The 17,495-nt window shown below is 36.9% G+C and overlaps 4 protein-coding genes and 1 long non-coding RNA gene across 5 annotated transcripts; 3 read left to right on the top strand and 2 right to left on the bottom strand.

Annotated features, from left to right (window-relative positions):
* Nucleotides 1-52: 52 nt before the first annotated feature.
* LOC114518283 (E3 ubiquitin-protein ligase TRAIP-like) lies at nt 53-3,177 on the top strand. Its single transcript, XM_028538246.1, has 12 exons — nt 53-265; nt 546-570; nt 664-793; nt 1,000-1,039; nt 1,192-1,319; nt 1,445-1,539; nt 1,645-1,758; nt 1,847-1,934; nt 2,082-2,171; nt 2,335-2,423; nt 2,509-2,607; nt 2,710-3,177. Exons 1-12 carry the CDS (start codon nt 199-201, stop codon nt 2,957-2,959), a joined length of 1,215 nt encoding a protein of 404 aa, XP_028394047.1. The 5' UTR covers nt 53-198; the 3' UTR covers nt 2,960-3,177.
* Nucleotides 3,178-4,046: 869 nt separating this feature from the next.
* LOC114518460 (lipoma-preferred partner homolog) lies at nt 4,047-7,529 on the bottom strand. The gene is made up of 8 exons (XM_028538448.1): nt 7,056-7,529; nt 5,887-5,988; nt 5,670-5,737; nt 5,519-5,566; nt 5,218-5,348; nt 5,053-5,104; nt 4,908-4,976; nt 4,047-4,788 (listed from the first exon to the last, which is right to left on the bottom strand). Exons 1-8 carry the CDS (start codon nt 7,333-7,335, stop codon nt 4,636-4,638), a joined length of 903 nt encoding a protein of 300 aa, XP_028394249.1. The 5' UTR covers nt 7,336-7,529; the 3' UTR covers nt 4,047-4,635.
* A 1,506-nt stretch (nt 7,530-9,035) lies between these two features.
* On the bottom strand, nt 9,036-12,978 carry LOC114518372 (cleavage stimulation factor subunit 1-like). The gene is made up of 16 exons (XM_028538353.1): nt 12,813-12,978; nt 12,304-12,428; nt 12,099-12,194; nt 11,929-12,021; nt 11,679-11,719; nt 11,464-11,577; nt 11,099-11,221; nt 10,927-11,002; nt 10,621-10,700; nt 10,472-10,531; nt 10,328-10,390; nt 10,191-10,223; nt 9,869-9,923; nt 9,704-9,787; nt 9,503-9,592; nt 9,036-9,338 (listed from the first exon to the last, which is right to left on the bottom strand). The coding sequence occupies exons 1-16, from the start codon at nt 12,860-12,862 to the stop codon at nt 9,232-9,234; spliced, it is 1,290 nt and encodes a 429-aa protein (XP_028394154.1). The 5' UTR covers nt 12,863-12,978; the 3' UTR covers nt 9,036-9,231.
* On the top strand, nt 10,561-11,505 carry LOC114518373. The gene is made up of 3 exons (XR_003686472.1): nt 10,561-10,824; nt 11,137-11,243; nt 11,415-11,505. It is a non-coding gene; the product is annotated as an uncharacterized LOC114518373 (long non-coding RNA).
* LOC114518371 (trichohyalin-like) lies at nt 11,734-17,157 on the top strand. The gene is made up of 14 exons (XM_028538351.1): nt 11,734-11,905; nt 12,007-12,161; nt 12,297-12,383; nt 13,072-13,429; nt 14,104-14,166; nt 14,368-14,497; nt 14,881-14,932; nt 15,074-15,121; nt 15,192-15,333; nt 15,674-15,831; nt 15,919-15,954; nt 16,055-16,117; nt 16,267-16,365; nt 16,529-17,157. Exons 4-14 carry the CDS (start codon nt 13,336-13,338, stop codon nt 16,979-16,981), a joined length of 1,338 nt encoding a protein of 445 aa, XP_028394152.1. The 5' UTR covers nt 11,734-11,905; nt 12,007-12,161; nt 12,297-12,383; nt 13,072-13,335; the 3' UTR covers nt 16,982-17,157.
* The last annotated feature ends 338 nt before the right edge of the window (nt 17,158-17,495 follow it).

Below are 17,495 nucleotides of genomic sequence, written 5' to 3' on the forward strand. Positions count from 1 at the left end.
GCATAGCCTGCACAACCCGCAACTAAGCAGTCACAATCATATTCATATTATACCGACACACTTTACCAACACTCGGTACAAAGAAGTCGCACAAATATATATCAAAACAATTCCAATCCATATCTTAGTTTGCATTGCTATAAATATTGCTATGATGAGGAAGAAAAATAGTTCAAACTAAAAGGATTTGCAAGCGAAATGTTCCATTCTCCTTGTACGATTTGCACTGATTTCCTGACATTGAATAATCTGGCTGCCTGCCCTTGTATCCTTCGTGAGATAAAGATTGTATTATTTGTATAATGTATCACTATAATCTTTCAAAATTTCACCAATATGAAGTGCTATTTGTTGAAAGTATTGTACTGGATCACAAAATCTTTATTTGTAGTGCTATGTTGTTAGGCTATGGTGATATGATTAAATGTATGTGGCGCCATAATTTGAATATTTGTGACTGCACGAACTTGCCTTTTTCAAGCCAGTTCAATCATTTACAATATTTCCGTTGCAAATATTTAATTCTTTAACTGTTTGAAAATCAGGTGGCCATGTCTATCATGATCATTGGTAGGTATTCCTATTATAAATTATTCAAGATAATTAGAAAAGCTATCCCAGATTTTTCTGGACCAAGCAATTAATACAATTTACCTTTTTCAGTCTAGAGACTTGGCATAAACGCAGTCGCACATGCCCTACATGTCGTAAGCCTTGTCCACAGAATATCAGACTCTTTTTCAGTGATGTTCAGGAGCATACATCTTCTTCAGATGATATAATAACTGTGAAAGTAAGTGTTGGCTGTGTAGTATGTATACATCATGTACACACTACCATAGATGTTTTAATTGTCTCTTGTTAACCCATTAGTTAGCTAACCCACCATGCTGAATCTGGTTTGGGCTTAAGCAGAGGATTTTACTGGTCTCCACATCTAGAGTAATGTTGTTTTCAATCACAATACAGTATTTACCATCACTTCATTATTTTGTGTAGAATGAGCTTAGAAAGCAAGCAGCTTTAAACCTTGAAAAAGGTAATTTTTGCTCCACTCTCTTTGTCTTTATTTTTTTTCATTGGTAATATCTTGTACTATATAACTGTGAAATTAAATAACTGCAATTAATTTAATAAATGTTTGCATTAATGTCCAGCACAAATTTCTTGATCTAAATTCTCTAAATCTAGATGCTCGGATCAAATCTCTCAATAAATCTATCAAAGATACCACTGGTACAATTGAGGACTTAAAGTGTCGAGTACTGAAATACGAGAAAGACATTAGAGATGAGAAATCAATACAAGAAACACTAAAGGTTCTGATTTTTCCAAATGGGTTACAGTATTTCCAATGAAATTTTTATAATTTATAAATGTCAAAATGTTTAACACGGTGCTTAACACATTGTTTTGCAGACATTATATTCCTATTTTTATGTAGAAACAAATTCAGTTCTTTCAAGGGAAAAGTAAACATGTTGAAAAACTAGAGAAAAAGGTTGTGTTATTAAAAACAAATTTGGAGGAATTGGAAAGGTGCTGGATTGCTTGACTCTACATTTCCCATCTTAGCATGTTACAGTCACGAACTAGATTTTATGCCTTTCTAGAGCTCTAGTTTGTTTTGTTTTATTCCCTCAGACTTAGGAAAATGCTGCATGGTACAAGCGAAGAAGCTGAAGATATGTTAAGAAATATTGGAACTAGCTCCAAAACTGCAAGTGAACTGGCAGCACAACTTGTTATTATGAAAAGGTTGTTAAATGATTGCTTGAATTATAATAAAATTGATGTAATATCCACATAGTGATAACACTGCCTTCTTCTGTTAAATTTGGTTTAGAGAAAATGAGAAAATGAGAGAGGCAAAGAAGAAAGCAAGTGCTGAGAAGGTGCAGCTGGAAAGAGATTCTCATTCCTTGAAACATAATGTAAGTTGGAACTTTCATTTCAATAACATATGGTTTGAACAGTGAATGCTTCCTAATTTTCACTCAAATACATAGTCAATTGAAGTGTTTTTATCTCAATCATGCCGGAGCCTTTGTCCATATTGATCATTGTGCGTGTATTTTTAGCTAAGAGCGAAGGAATTGGAATGTAACCAGTTGACTAAAGATAATGAAAATCTACAAGATCAATTAAAAGAAACTGAACAAGAGAAACTTGTGAGTAGGATTAAGACCTATATACGTAAGAAGCAGAACCTCGTCCTGACGTATTGGTGCATTGGCCAATCAGAAGCATGCGTTGTCTACAAATACGTCACAACCACTGACCTATAAATAATAATAAGTGAATCATCATCATCCCCGTTTTTTTCACTACAAGAGTCTGAAAAAGAAAGTTGACAAGATGCAACAGTCATTTGCGACCTCCAGCCCCCGTGGAACATTAATCAACAGGTTGCTTCAAGAAAGGTGAGATTTGCTTTGCAAAGGGTTTGGAAAACTACCGTAAGTAACGTGAATAACCTTCAGTTTATTCCCGTATGAAATCTTGCAGTCCTGCACCTCTGAGCCTTGATGAAACAGTAATACTGTCGTCAGACACAGATATTGATGAAAACGTAGAATTTACAGATGGCGGAACGGAAAGGAAAAGGTATAAAATCTGAGAACAGAGTGTATTTTGTTTTTTAATGTTGTTCAAAAGTTCTGTATTCAACCGCTTCATATTGAGTGCAATAATCTGGATTTCTTTTAGCGCCATGCTGAAGAAACCGAAGGCAGACTTCACATCTCCTGTTCATCCTGGGGCATTGCAAAGGAATCGCAAGCGTTCATACGTCGCGTTAGAAAACCCTGGTCGACTTAGTACCGGGTATAATGGTCTAGGCGGACACTCTACCGTTCTGTTGCCTTCGCAGGCTAAGAAAATTAAGAAAGTCGCTAAACCACAATCTGTGTCAAAATTTGTCCGGACAAAAACGAACCCACCTTTGCCTCGAATGTAAATAAAGCCGCGTACATAAATTCAAGAACCTCGGTATAAATTATAATATATTAACCGTAGCTGTTGCCACTGACTCGGAAAGAATATGTACGATATTTTTGTTTTAAGTCACCGATAACTATTACAAGTTATTTGTAACTATTAAGTAACTATTTCAAGACTTTGAAAAGTGGCAGCAGTATAAACTGTATAAAATGAACGATAGAAAAATGAATTAAAACATTGACTTTAGTGATGTAGTTTTTGGACACATGAGTTTCCCACCCAACGCAAAATCCCCACTGATCTCATCATAATGCACTGGTTCTAACGAAGCAAGGGGAGCCCTGAAAGTCATTGGTGTTTTTAACACAATGGGAATCAAATTTTATTCTATAATTATAGCTCATATGACCGGCCGGCCTTTGAAATTCAAACAAGCCATATTGCTTGTCAGTTGTCACGTATCAATAAAAACGTATTTTAGAACAATAAGATCACTTTATTATGACGAATTTGAATTTCAAATTTTTGCTTTTTGGAGTTGGGACACTCTATTACCGATAATGCACCATACAGCAAAGTTCGTAAAAAGTTGTGTAATGGCGCTATGATCAGCTTCTTTCAAAGATAAACTTTTCATATTGCATAAAATGAAATCGTTTTACTCTGAATGGACAAGGGCTAAGACTGAAACCAGGAAACATTGGGGAATGTGTTGACCTGATTTGGATCGCCGTTCAGGAGTGGCTCGAGATAACATAACTGAAGAAAAGTTAACAAGCTAAGAGGTAAACTAAATCTGAAACGCCATTGAGAATTAGGAGCGGCCGTTGGAGAGGATAAGATAGTAGTTTCACTGTGCCTTTCTTCTCAACAAAACTCAAAAGGATCCCTTTGATAAGGAATTTCATCTACAGTTCCGCGAGCTTGTTCCGTCCGAAACAACGTTCATGATTACTTTGCATGCAAAATTTCAAAACATAAACTTCATCCGTATAACGTGCCTTTGGCTTTAAACAATTTGCAAAGCGAATTAGTATATTACGTTTACGGTTTACAGATATATATTTGCGCATCTGAATACATATTGAACAGAAAAAACAAGATAAATTAATACTTTTATCTAATAACTCAAATAAATTTCTATATAGTTCCTACAAGTATTAATTTTTATTCAAATTACATTATGGTGCAATTATTCTAATAGTTTTGTGTGTTTGCATTTTTAACACACTTGTATATCTGCATGTACAGTTGACATCATTACCATCGTAAACTCAGCGAACTAACCAGGCTATCCCACGTTTACTCTGACCAAGGTTTGTTATCAAACTCTGTACACGGTGGTGTAAGACCATACCAAACAAACCTGTCCTGAAGTTTACACGGGGAGAGCTTGGGCTAGTTAGCGTAGTGTGAATTCATCTTCGTTACCAAGTTTTTCGCTCAGTATGCGTAACAACTTGGAGCCAAGATGAGTGTTGACACGTCAAAATCGAAGTATCACATTGCAAAATTTTGGAAATAGTTCAACCGTGGCTGCTAAATTGAAAAATATTTATTGTCTCTATTTGAATTTATTCACATTTTTCACGCAAAACAATTTCATCTATATATACGCAGTATTAAAATCTTAGAAATTCGTACTAAAACACACATGTACCATAATCTATATATTATATAAAGAGACGTAATCTATAGTTCTGTGGTCAGCGGATGTTGCGTGGTACCAGACTGTCTAGTCAGTTCTTTAACACGCTTGCCATTGCATGGTTGACAGAGTAGATGACCTTCAATGGGGTAGCAGCCATGTCCTTCCTCTTCTGATGAGAGCAATAGGCCGCATTCCTGAAGTAGAATATGATAAAACTCGGGTTTTTTAATGACTTAAATCAGCAAGCCCGGTCATGTATACTAATACAAAGTGAGTGTTGAATATAGTAGATAATGCAGCAGATTATAATCACCTCGCATTTAAAACAGCTAACATGGAAGTCCTTTTCCATGGATACGATACGAACAATCTCGTCTTTACCCTAAACAATTAAGTGCGATTTTTCGTCAAACATTCCTCATAGTAAAGGTCCTCAAGGTCGTTGGCCTTTCACTAACCTCTTCTGGTAGAATAAGGTCGTTGCAAGCACAGCATCTTGGAGAGTATTTTCTGTAAAATTTCAGATGCAGGTTAAAAATCGGTAAATTGTTCTTTCCCAAACCATTTCTAGATTGTCTCTGGATTGTATGTCATGTGAAGTGAATTCATTCAACCAAACTCACTTGTAGTAACAGTTGACGCAATGAATGTTGTCATTTGCGTCTAAAGTAAAGTGGATTCCATCCAGACAGATTTCACACTCAGAACAAATAAAACACTCCGGATGATAAGCAACATTTAGTGCACGAAGAATCTATAAGATATTTGTTTGTTAATTCAGCGAGAAATGCGTTTAAAAAGGGCACTCTTCACATCCCTTCAGAAATCATGCCTCAGGCTACGCTTTTAAAATAGAGCAACTGAAAGAATAGCCTGCGCACAGACGTAAGAACTGATTTTTAAATATAAAAGTGAAACACTAACTCGGTCCGTGATGACGTTCTTGCACACGACACAATTTTCCAAAGTATTCTAAGCGAAAGTAAAGAACAGTTTTCAGATTGGGAAGGGGCACATTGCTGAATAAAAGCTAGTTATTCTAAGTCTATACAAACAGCATCAAATAATCCGTTACCATGTAGTCAGGTTCACAAATAACTTTATCTTCAACTTGGTAAAAAGGCATATTTAATAATTGACATCCTGGAACGATAAATAAGGCAACGTGGTGAAACATACTCCTCAAGGTCTTACTCTCAGCGGCGATAAGTGGAGAGGGAGGGAGGCGGGGGGGGGGTCGCAAACAGCCAGATGGGAGATGCTGCCCTCGCCCCTCCTGGTTACCGACTTACCGCAAGTGTCGCAAACAAAACAGGTTACGTGATACTGATTATCCATAGCTTTGCATCCGGACTTGCTACCACAGATCTTGTCCCCGCATTTGTAACACATACCTAACGTTAAACATAATAGTCGTCGTAAATCATGGTTTCCTACTAGACTAGTTCATGTGTGACTCCTGTTCCAACGTTCAAACGGTCTAATGGGTCGTTTCACACCTAACGTTGCATACTCATTTAACTCCTTCGAGTTGTAAACTGTTTGTAAGTTGACTCGCAAGCATTTGTATCATTGTCGAAAATGCGAGATTCCCGCTTCCGAGAGAAGTTCATTCATGTATAAAGCGTCCGTCCACACGCTTATCGTCATGCAAAATACACCCATAGGCATACTGCAGCTGATCTTTACTAGTTAACTTTGTCTGATTGGATAACTTCACTATGTTGTGCGGCTGTACGGCTGGTTCGTGTGGTTAAAAGAACAGCGATGAATAAAGGAGTGAAATCACCTGAGCTCCTTCATAATGTAAAAAACATGCTAAACGTATCAAATTGCACGTACCAAACAGCCTACGTTATCATTGATGTTATTTGTTTCAAGAACATTTTTTGAAAAATTAAATTTGTTACAACAAGTTGTAACATGTGTTACATCTGATAGCACAGCATACGAACATTTTGAACCTATCACCGCTGTTTTTGTTCACCAACAAACACGAACTAGCCCGCCTTGTACAATCAAAGACAAGGCACTCAGCACACTTAATCTATTTGCATAAATTAGCAAACATATAACAAACCTAAGTCTGTTGTATGAATCGCAATATTTGTTCACTATTGTGCTACAGTGACACGTTTGGTTGGGGTGGTATAAAATATACTATCACAGACATATGTTTTGACAGGGTAATAATAGGGCTATAGATGAGGAATATGGCGGAGATATAACGGGTATTCATTAGTGTATACGGTCTAAATGAGCAATTTACAACATGGCGGGGCAAAATATGTGATCTAGCCACTTCTGCGTATACAATGCCAGTTATGGTAGAGGTATACTAGACACAGCAGAACCTACATGTGTTATGACAGGGCTATTATGATATTATATACTTGTTCGATACATGTTACTTGTTATTTTAATGATTATGCATGAAGATATAGCAACAAAGTTTCCTTACCGAAAAAGTCCGGATCGTCTGTGTTTTCGAGATTTTTCATAAGTAAATCGGTTAGTTTGTCGAGTTCATCTTCGGCCGCGCCCTTTGGCGCGTTACTCGCTGGTTCTGTCTTGTCTTCGAACGCTTCTGGTGGTGGAGCGGGAAAGCTTAGTTCACTGCTTTCTTCTGGCGTGAATCGTTTGGCTTTTGGCTTCGGCATTGTCGGTGGCGGTACCTTTTTTTGATAGCTTTTCGCCGGCACGTTGATCATAACGTGTAGCGTCGTGCGTTGGGTTGTCATGCTAAATGCACCATATATTACTACTCTGCTGTCGTTATGATATTGTCAAAAATTTGAGCGGCGAAACACAAGAGCTGTTGTCAGAAAGGCTGCTCACGGTAGGGTGTCTGTGTGTATTCCTTATTTATTTATTTTCGCGCTGCTGTCTGAATGTAGGCAAGCATGTAAAATATGTACAACGTCATTTGCCGGATGTCGTAAAAATCAACATCTGCCATTTTTGGTAAAACGTGAAGACATGGGTGAGTTCGAAAGAGATTTGATTTAATGTTGCGTATTTTCGATGAAAAATGGTCAAAACCGAAAGTCTTTTTTCGTTTTTACCAAGACCACTTTGCTTTTCTACTATTGTCTTACTATTGAAAAATAAGCAGAACTATCATCGATGAAAAACGGGCCGAAAACACATTCCAGGCATTATAATACGCGTGTTTTTGACACACTTTGTGTCCTTGTAAAAGGCGAATGTGTCCTTGTAAATGGAAATGGGTGTAGTTAAAAATCATGCCTCATGGACAAAAATGTCTAATATAATTTTCATTTGACTATTTAAAATAATTATTGTTTCTATTATAAAGTATATGAAAACGCTTATATTATATTATTAAAAAAGGCTAGAGACTGACGGACCGTGCTTTGCATGGCTATGCTCTTTTTTATATGCTTGCATGCGTTGCAATTTCACGTTGTAATTTCTAAGACCAAGTGATTATTGAACCCAAAGACAATGTGTGTCCTTGTAAAAATTCCGTATTATAATGCCTGACACATTCCATCAGCAACAGAACCAAACCAGAACAAAAAAATGGCAAATACGACCATGGTCATATTCGCCGGAAAATGGCAAATACGACCATGGTCATATTCGCCGGAAAATGGCAAATACGACCATGGTCATATTCTTCTATTGCTATTTTTCTTTTCAATTCTAAAGCAGCTTGTACGCACGAATCATTGATGATATCATTTATGCATAAGTGCGACGATTGTCATATTGTTTTAAGACTAAGTCAACTTTTAGATTAAGTACAAATCCCTAGATTTGTTCATTTGCAAATCGAAATGAGCAAAAAATTTTTGTATGAAAGAGACGCAGATTTTTCAAGTCAATCCAATAATGCTCCCAAACTTTCATTCATCTACATTCTGCGCGTACAATGCGGGCAAAAATTCAGTATCACCAGGAGTATATCTCAGATTGAATTTCATTTTATTTTTAGGTTCTGTATCAAATCTTGTCTTTCGGCTCTTTCCATTATCAAATCGGTTACATTAACTGAAATGAATGATCTCACAGGACGAAAGTTCCTTGGAAATTACTAAAAAACTCATGCGGCAAAGATTTCAAGTTCTCCAAAAGACCAAAACGCAAGGAAATCAGGTACATATACTCTTCAAAATTAAACATCCGCATCATCATTATCTTTTGATATGCTTCAATTTAACACAGAGATTTAGTAAGAGGTATCACTTTGTGGAAACAACATTCGGTCTCGTTTTCTAGAAAGAGATCGTCTGGAATAAATGAGGTTAATAAATATAACCGAGTACTGTTTTAATGTATAAATGACTGACCATCGGACTGACGCTAAAGATTTATTGAACTTAATGCCGTGTACCAGTAAAGCTCGCGAAAAAGACACTACAGGTCTAGGACACTAGTTTATATCATCAAGTATTTCACAATTCACATTCACAGTATTTTACTCAACATTTATTATTTATTTCCAACCAATAAATTACAAGATTTGCATGCAAAAATTTAAGACGTATTCATCTTCACAAAAAGTGAATAAAACGTAAATCAGTTTTTGCACGCGTCTGTACACGCAACTGACAGCTTCTAGTGTGACGTTATTGCTATGATCGTATCCACGTCGGATTATCACGGAAACGTTATATTCCTTCTGAGTACCAGAATCTAGCACGATTGTCGTCGCTGCATGAAATGAAGGCGGTGGCACTTGGGGAGTGCTGAAGACAACCGATAATATTCGTATGACCTAGGAATGAAGTGAATTTTCATATGACAGAACTATAGCATACCACGCTATATCCAAGCACCATCCACATACCATACCACACCACACCACACCACACCACACCACACCACACCACACCACACCACACCATACCATACCATATATATACGCACATCACCTCATACCTGAATTGAGTACTTTAAGTTTTTCTGTGCTTCTTGTGTCCCAACACGTGATTTTAGGGTTGTGTAAGTCAGTGCTGTCTGGCATTAGAACTAAAGAAGGTCAAAAGTTAGGTTGACAAAAGAGAACCACGACAGTATAATAATATCTTGTTTAATATAAGCCATCTTCATACAATGGAATACAATGCATTGTTCACTTACTGTAATCCTCGGTGTGATTGAACGTTGCACCAACAGCATGCTGCAAAGCAACTTTAGCACCGGTGTACATGCTGACTGCCCGACCTAGAGAATATTTTTACAAATGAAAATAAAATCCTTGGCATAATTGTATGCCATTTTTAACCATTCAATGATTTTCCTCACCTGTAGATAGTTCCCAAAGAAATATCAACGAATCTTTGCCACTGGTGAGTAAATACTATGCAAGATAATAAATTTTGTTGACTATGATGTGGAGTATCGTGTGTTTTCAGGTTGGCGGGAAAATGTTTTGAAGATTATCATATAAAAGTCTTGCCTAGTTCACGACTTTGATATGCATAATATTTCGAAACTTCGCATGAATCATCCGAAAGTTATTAAAAGACGATAGCGCTATCAGCAAGTGAAAATCTTGCCACTGAAAATGTAGTTTTTTATTCAAGTTCTTCAACTTAGGTAATATGTTTGCATTGATAATAATAACCTTGGAGTTCTTTGAGAATTTCACGGAGGAAACCTAGACGAAAACACAAGGACAAAAATAAGTTGTAAAACACGCAGAGAAATATAGCATGTCCATGAGAAGAAAACAAGGAGGCTTTTGAGAATCAATTGCTTTACCTCGTTACCGTTGTGAGCGTTTGGGAAAGTTGAGATACATCGATTACTGACCCCATCCCAAACCTTAGAGAAATGAATTGACATGAATCACGATTGAAAGAACACAAATGTTTAAAAGCATAGATAAAGTCGATTAAAACTTACTTTTATCGCACCATCTTTACTTGTTGATGCATAAAGATGACCCGACGGTGAAAAACTGACCTAGAGTTGAGTTGAACCAATGTAGTGTTACCATACCGCCAACTATGGCTCTGAATTTCAAACCTACAGTTGCACTGTATTCTTCTAACCTGCGTTATGGGTCCATTGTGATATTCTCGCGGGTTGCTTGCAACGTAACACTGTAACGTGTTCACTTCATATAACCGTACTTGAAGAAAATGGTGAAAAGACGTTCAGTGCTTGGCTAAAAACAGTGGACAGGTCCATGCTCAAGTAATCTCTACGACCTTGGATAAGACTCCTGCTGTTTTGGATCTTGCAATCAAACATGGGTATGTGGCATTTCGTATTTTTACTGTTTAGGCAGTTTTCTTATCATTCCTTAGATAACTTCACTATATTACACATTCAAAAGCTGTGAGATGTAAACTTACTAGTCGGATGGTCAGTACCGACAAGAATATAATCTCCTGATGGATGGAATGATAAACTTCGAACCGTTTCAACCTCCTTAAAATGATAATTTTACACAGTGTTTTTCATGTTCTGTGGTACAATATTTTCTAAACTCTTTCAATGAAAACTCTTTCAATAAAAACCCTATACCTGTATTGATCTGTATGCTTTCTTTATGGAGGGTTTAGAGATATCAAAGAACTTGATTGAAAAATCTCGACTTCCCGAGATGAGGATGGGTGAAAATGGGTGAAAAGCCATCGCTGTTACTTCCTGAAGTGAAGTTGGAATCAATGTAAGAAGTGCCAGCCCTGCATACTTTCTACTTAAAATTTAAAAGTTAATTTGTAATGTTTTGGGGATATCAATAGGATTTGAACAGCATTAGCACCAAAGCAGAACTTAGTTAATATGAGAAGGAGAGACACTTCTTATTTGAAAAGTTTAAATTGTTCTTCAATTTCAGATATCGATCTTAGAGATCTCAAATGCTCTACATCTGAACTGACACCTACATCTGCATGATCATATAATGTTCTAATCACTGGATGGTTTTCCATCCCCATCATTCCATGGTCTTTTGAACTGGGAGTGGTTGTTTTAACTATCATCCTATCTACGTCCAGCACCTGCAATTGAAATGTGAATGGAAGAATAAAAGGCTGTATTATGTTGGCTCTTTGTTGGAAAAAAGATTGGAATACAAATTTGTGGAAATACAAAGTCATACTTTGATGGAACAATCTGATGATCCCGTAGCAATAAGTTTACCTAAAAATAAGAGTTGTTTTCTGTGTGAATAATTCTACTGCATAATATTTCAAGGAAATTATGCCAACAGGATAGGAAAAAAGAGAGGATCAAGCTGAGAGTTACTGTTTCCTCTCATCGTGCCTGTTGTGATTTGTGATCATATGATGGCAATGATGCAGTCATTCAACCATCTACTTTTACAAGGTATTGTAATGCAACCTACTTACCATCATCCGTAAAGCATGCAGTTCTGCATGGTCCTTTATGAGCTGTCACATAATATGTCTCGTACATTCCAATTTCAGGAGCTTTGGAGCCTTCTAAACATCATCAACATATTTTCCATTAATAATTACTGAAACAGATGCTTATTTCATATTATATATTGGTATTTTACCCTTTGGCATGGACTCCAAGTCAAATCCTCTGATCCCAGAACTGACTGGTGGTGTGAGTCCTGGTAATTTGACGCTTGATTGGTCTACATTTGAATCTAGAAAAGAACCGTTATTTGTTACACCTTCAGAATGGGTATATTTTAAAGCTATCTGGAAGTTAGACTGAATGGTCGGAAATCAATTTAAATTCATTGCAGGTTGTACCTTCAGTGTTCCTGGCTTTACTAACTTGTTGAAAAAGATGTGCATTTGGTGGACAAGGAGCTTTAGGTCTAACATCTTGTGTAAGTTTCATTGCAACATCTTCCAGTCCATCATATCGTAATTGACTTTACAATATAGAAGGTGATAAGAACATGTCAGCGTTCTATGTTCTACTGCAGGTCTTAGGGGCAATGACCATGTTGGATTTGACTTGTGCATGTGTTGAGGCAGTTGAGCTTACTGTCATTTCATGTATATCAATGCATGGGGAGAGGGGAGGACAGGTGTCCCCCAGGTGGGCCAAAGAGGGTTAAATTCATCTCATGGAAGAAGGGCCCCAAGTCTGATTTTTGCTCTAATACCCCAATCTCTCCAAAAGGCCGTATAGACACGCTATATATGCTGATGACGTTGGACATGTGACAAAATATTATTTAAAAGCTCAAACACTGCCACATGTGACAAGATTTTTCCAGTTTACAAAACGTCCGATTCCAATGCTTCCATACCTTATGATAAGCCTATACAATTTCTCTCGTTCTTCCAATATTGCACTCATCTTTTTATGAATCAAAATTATCAATAAAAATAGAAATGGCCAGAAAACATAAAAATAATCAATCCATGGTGTTTACTATACTATCTTCTAATGTGTTTCCATTATTAGGGGTAGAGATTCGTCTGTATCTACATGCATTTTTTGCTAATGTTTCTTAACATAATATTGCTTCTTTAAAAGTTGACATATGTTTTTATGTTTGTATTTAGCGGTGTGGTGAATGGATTGGCTACATCCAAAGCGATATAAACGAGATGAATGAAAGAATTATTTTATCTGATTCGAATATTTCTTTCGACAAAATCTCAAATTCGATTCCATGAGGTGGAAGCGCGGAATCGAAGGTTTCGAATATTTAATTGCAAATATGCAAAGCACTTCCGGTTCTTGTTGTTATTGTCGTTTCCCACACAGTAGAGATGGTTAAAAAAAGTGACTATTGCTCACAAATTATGAGATAAGTTCCCTGTGAAATGGCAACTAGGAGCGATCGTGGTAGAATGGAGGTGCAGGCTCTCTCGCAAACTCGAGGACAAGATGAGATTGAAAAAGGCAAAGTGGGGGAAGGTATAATTTTAGTATAAAATATAAATTATTATTGATATTTTTCGGTGACATGCCAAGTCTTTGAATGTCAGATTTAATGGCATTAGGTGTAATATTGTCCTTATTAAAATCTGTTTAATCAGGTTTGTCGTCCGGGTTATATTAAAAAGTTTGTATCTGATTAGATTAGTTTTCAACAAATGTCGTTATAAAAACCCAGCCAATTATTAGCATTATAACCACTCAATATTGACACTTTCAAATTTGCTCAAAGCACGTCGGAATCTGTCAAAATATTAATAATATGATTTACTTATTAATATCAAGTGCTTTTGAGGGGGTAAAATACATTTACATTCAGTGAAGTGTCAGAGTATTAGTGAGTTAGGGCCAAGTTTTTGAAGAAGGAGTCTTACAATTTCACTATTGATGTCATGCTGTGAGGCATAACTCATATTAATCTTTTAGAAAAACGATTGCTGTTTGCTAGTAGTTAAATATTAAATATTGTTATCCTGATCACAAACATGCCCAAAAGTTATGCTTCAGGGTGTAAATACTTGTACAATGTTGGAAAGTCAATTTTGGGAAATTATTGTTTAAAGTCTTGTTACTGTACACAACAACTACCATTTGACTATTGCCAAAACATTAAACAAATATGGGCAATTTTAATGTATTCTTCAATCTTTTAGTCCTACAACAATTTCAAGTTCACGAAGATACAGCCTATGCCCAAAAGTTGCAGTCAAGTGAATGTAAGTAGATATTTATTTGTATTACTACCATGGCAAGCCAGGCCATACATGTGTATATATGTGTCCAGGCCATACATGTGTATATATGTGTCTAGTTGCTGGAGACTGCATTTTCAATGGAAATATGAATTATCTGCTACCAGTTGGCCTTTGTAAGAATTTGTCTAACAAGTTCATGCCTGTTTTGATTTTCACATACAGATAAGAATCATGTCTCGCGCAATAAGGAGCAAAGGAAATCAGTGCGTGCTGGTGTCAGGACCGCTAAGGAAACATATCTTGAGGAAGTGAGGAGTGCGGGAATACTTTCTGACAACAGTGTTACTGAAATGTAAGTCTTATGCCATCTTTCGAGTACGTCCAGCCTCAAAGTAAAGCATTCTCCATACTTTATCTTGTTGATTAAAGATATTTAATATTTCACCCCCACAGTCTTACAGGCATGTGTATCTGACAGGGTAGAGCAAGTCTGCTCAATAACAGATGCTTTCCTACACAAGCATTAGAGATCTTGCTTTGTCTTTGAAATGTTAATTATTTTCCTGAGAATGTGATCTGTCAGACTGTTTAAACAACTTATTCAAATATTTATTCATTTAACTCCCAGATTTAAAACAATATAATACAAATTCAGGGATCAGAATGAGCCAATAACACAGCATGAGCCAATTACTTTAAATTTCAAAACGCAAATGAAAAATTTTAATATTCTAGGGAACAGAAGGAATGGCTCGCAGAAGAATTGGAAAAAAGAATTGAAGAACAGGTTTGTTGATTAGATGGGGATGGAAAACTAGAGAAGCCTCAGATTTTGTTTGCTGTTGTACAATTTAACAGAATAACAACTATCCTGGTTGCAGAGATAAATAACTGACTGAAATTTCAAATTTTTCCCTAAAATGCACAGGAGAATTTATTGAGGACACGACAGGAGATACAAAAAATACAAGATGAGGTAATCTCCACTTTATCATCTTGCATCTATCTTATCTTGTGGCTTGAATACTTGAATATTCTCCGCACAGGAAATGGCCTTACAAATACAACGTGACGAGGAAAAGAAAATGAGATACCTGGAACACAAGAGACAGCAAAGGATAGCAAGAGATGAAGAGGAACACCGGAGACTGCAGAGGATCATGAAAGAGTTGGAAGAAGCTGAACTAGGTAATTTTTTACGTCGTTATATGTTATACAGGGTGTCTCAAAAAAAACGCAACCACTTAAATATGCAAGTCTATTAATATTGTTCGGGTTTGCACCACAGTTCAGCTAAAATGACTTTTAGCATTTTAAATGAAGGATTAAGAGAAGGATTGAAAATGTTCAATTCCCAGAGGTGCTTATCTATTGTGCTTTAGAGCTGTATTGATGTCTTGCACATTTAAGTTGTTGCGTTTTTTTTGAGACACCCTGTAAAATACATAAGGATATTATATATCCCGTCATTTTCATAGTCATCATTTCTGCTATAACCATTGATGCGTAATCACGTGTTTTAATTAAGATGACCCGGGAGATGACGTCGGATCTGGCGATGAAGTCATCGCATTACCTGAAAATAATGACATCATTGTTTTGGCGGATGGCACGGCGATTGACGCCAGACACAATGAGATACAGACTGAGGAACAGAAACGACAAAATATGGAGAAACGGGATCAGGTTTGTTTAGGATTGGTTGGACATGAGACATGACATCACATAGACTATATCTCTTTAAGACTAAGTTCTATTTGTGTATTTTGACAGGAATTAGCTAAACTTCTTCAGCAGCAAGAAGATGATGTAAGTTTTTAGTTTGGTTAAATTGTGTTCAATCCCAGTTCTTCATTTTCGAGTGAAGAAAGAACCGATGTTCATTCAAATACATTTGTATTTTTGGTAGCAAATTCAGAAAAAGCGAAGCATGCATGAAGATTATCGTAAAGCTATCGAGATGCAAGATAGGGTAAGTTCTCAATGCATTTGATTTGCTGTTTGAATGTGAGTCATTGTACTGAAGGAAACAAATGGTTGTTGTGCAGAAAGCCAGGAGTAAAACTAGAGATGATATTGCGTAAAAGATTGGTACGTGAAATTCGTATTTGTTTTTTCCAGGAGATCGCAAAACATCTTCAACGTAAAGAAAAGGCCAGAGCGGAGAGACGACGAGAAAAACAAATGAGAAGGGAACAGAGTTTTCCTGAGAGAGACGAGGTAATGGTTTTTATGTATCTCATAAGAGAGATAGCACTTTGTTACTGACACCGAGGACTAGCTTTCTAGGGATTTACAGCCCGATAGTTACCGTTAAAAACGTCTCAGGATTCAGGGTCATATCTCTATTAACCAAAATTTCTACTGTTTTATTATTACTCAGGGTACATCAGGTCAGCGAAGCAATCTTCCAACGTACCATGAAGCCGTCGATGATTACAGACGTGAAGATGTCCCCCCGGTAAGCGGTGGCGAAAGAGTTGATACGAGGCGACAGCGTGAACTTGAACGGGGGGAACAACCGAGACGGGCTCGAAGGAGCCCTGAGCAGGCGACCTACGAGGAGGTTTGGCGAGCGAAAAGTGGTGCAAAGACTCGCGCTCTGTCGCCGCAAATGTTGGACTCGAATGACGCAAAGCAGGAGCCTGGTGGTCACTTTAGCAACATTGCCGAGGCCTTGGACCCAACCTTCCAGAGTTTGCCTCGTCACGTGGCCGAGGAGGTGGTCAGTGATGACAGTGATAAGGCCGGTGGGGGGAAGAGTGCCCCGATTGTACCACCGTTGAAACGAAAAACTTCAAAAGATGCGAAAAACAAAAAGTTTTGGGGGAAATGAATGTAGCAAGTATCTTATATGCTAGACTGCAACTTCCTTACGGAAATATTTTTATGCATAACAACTGCTTGATCTTATAGTAGGCTTAATAGCTTTTATATGACATATAATATTGTATATATTGCATTGTGCTTTTAAAAATAATCCCCGCACCGGGCAAAGAAGAATTGCTTGATCATGATGTGGTTTTTTCACATTGATATTGTTTTCGAGACGGCAAGTTTTGTAAATCATGGTGAATATGGTTATATATCCATAACCAGGTTCGCAATTTTAAAATGTTGGTACCAGAGCTCTTGTAAAACGCGCTCAATCTGGTTAATGTGGAGAAATTGATTGGTGAAAAAATAAATCAGTAGATGAAATTTTTTTTCAACCATCAATTTCTTTTTTCATATATCCATTTCTTTTTTTCACCAATCAATTTTTTTTTCATCAATTCGTTTTTTCATCTAACAATTTCTTTTTTTTCATCTCAAAACGTGTCTCAAAGCTCTCAATATTTTTTTAAAAA

The sequence above is a fragment of the Dendronephthya gigantea genome, unplaced genomic scaffold (assembly GCF_004324835.1).
Source record: "Dendronephthya gigantea isolate DGI-Jeju-01 unplaced genomic scaffold, DenGig_1.0 000010F, whole genome shotgun sequence".
Lineage (NCBI taxonomy): Eukaryota > Metazoa > Cnidaria > Anthozoa > Malacalcyonacea > Nephtheidae > Dendronephthya > Dendronephthya gigantea.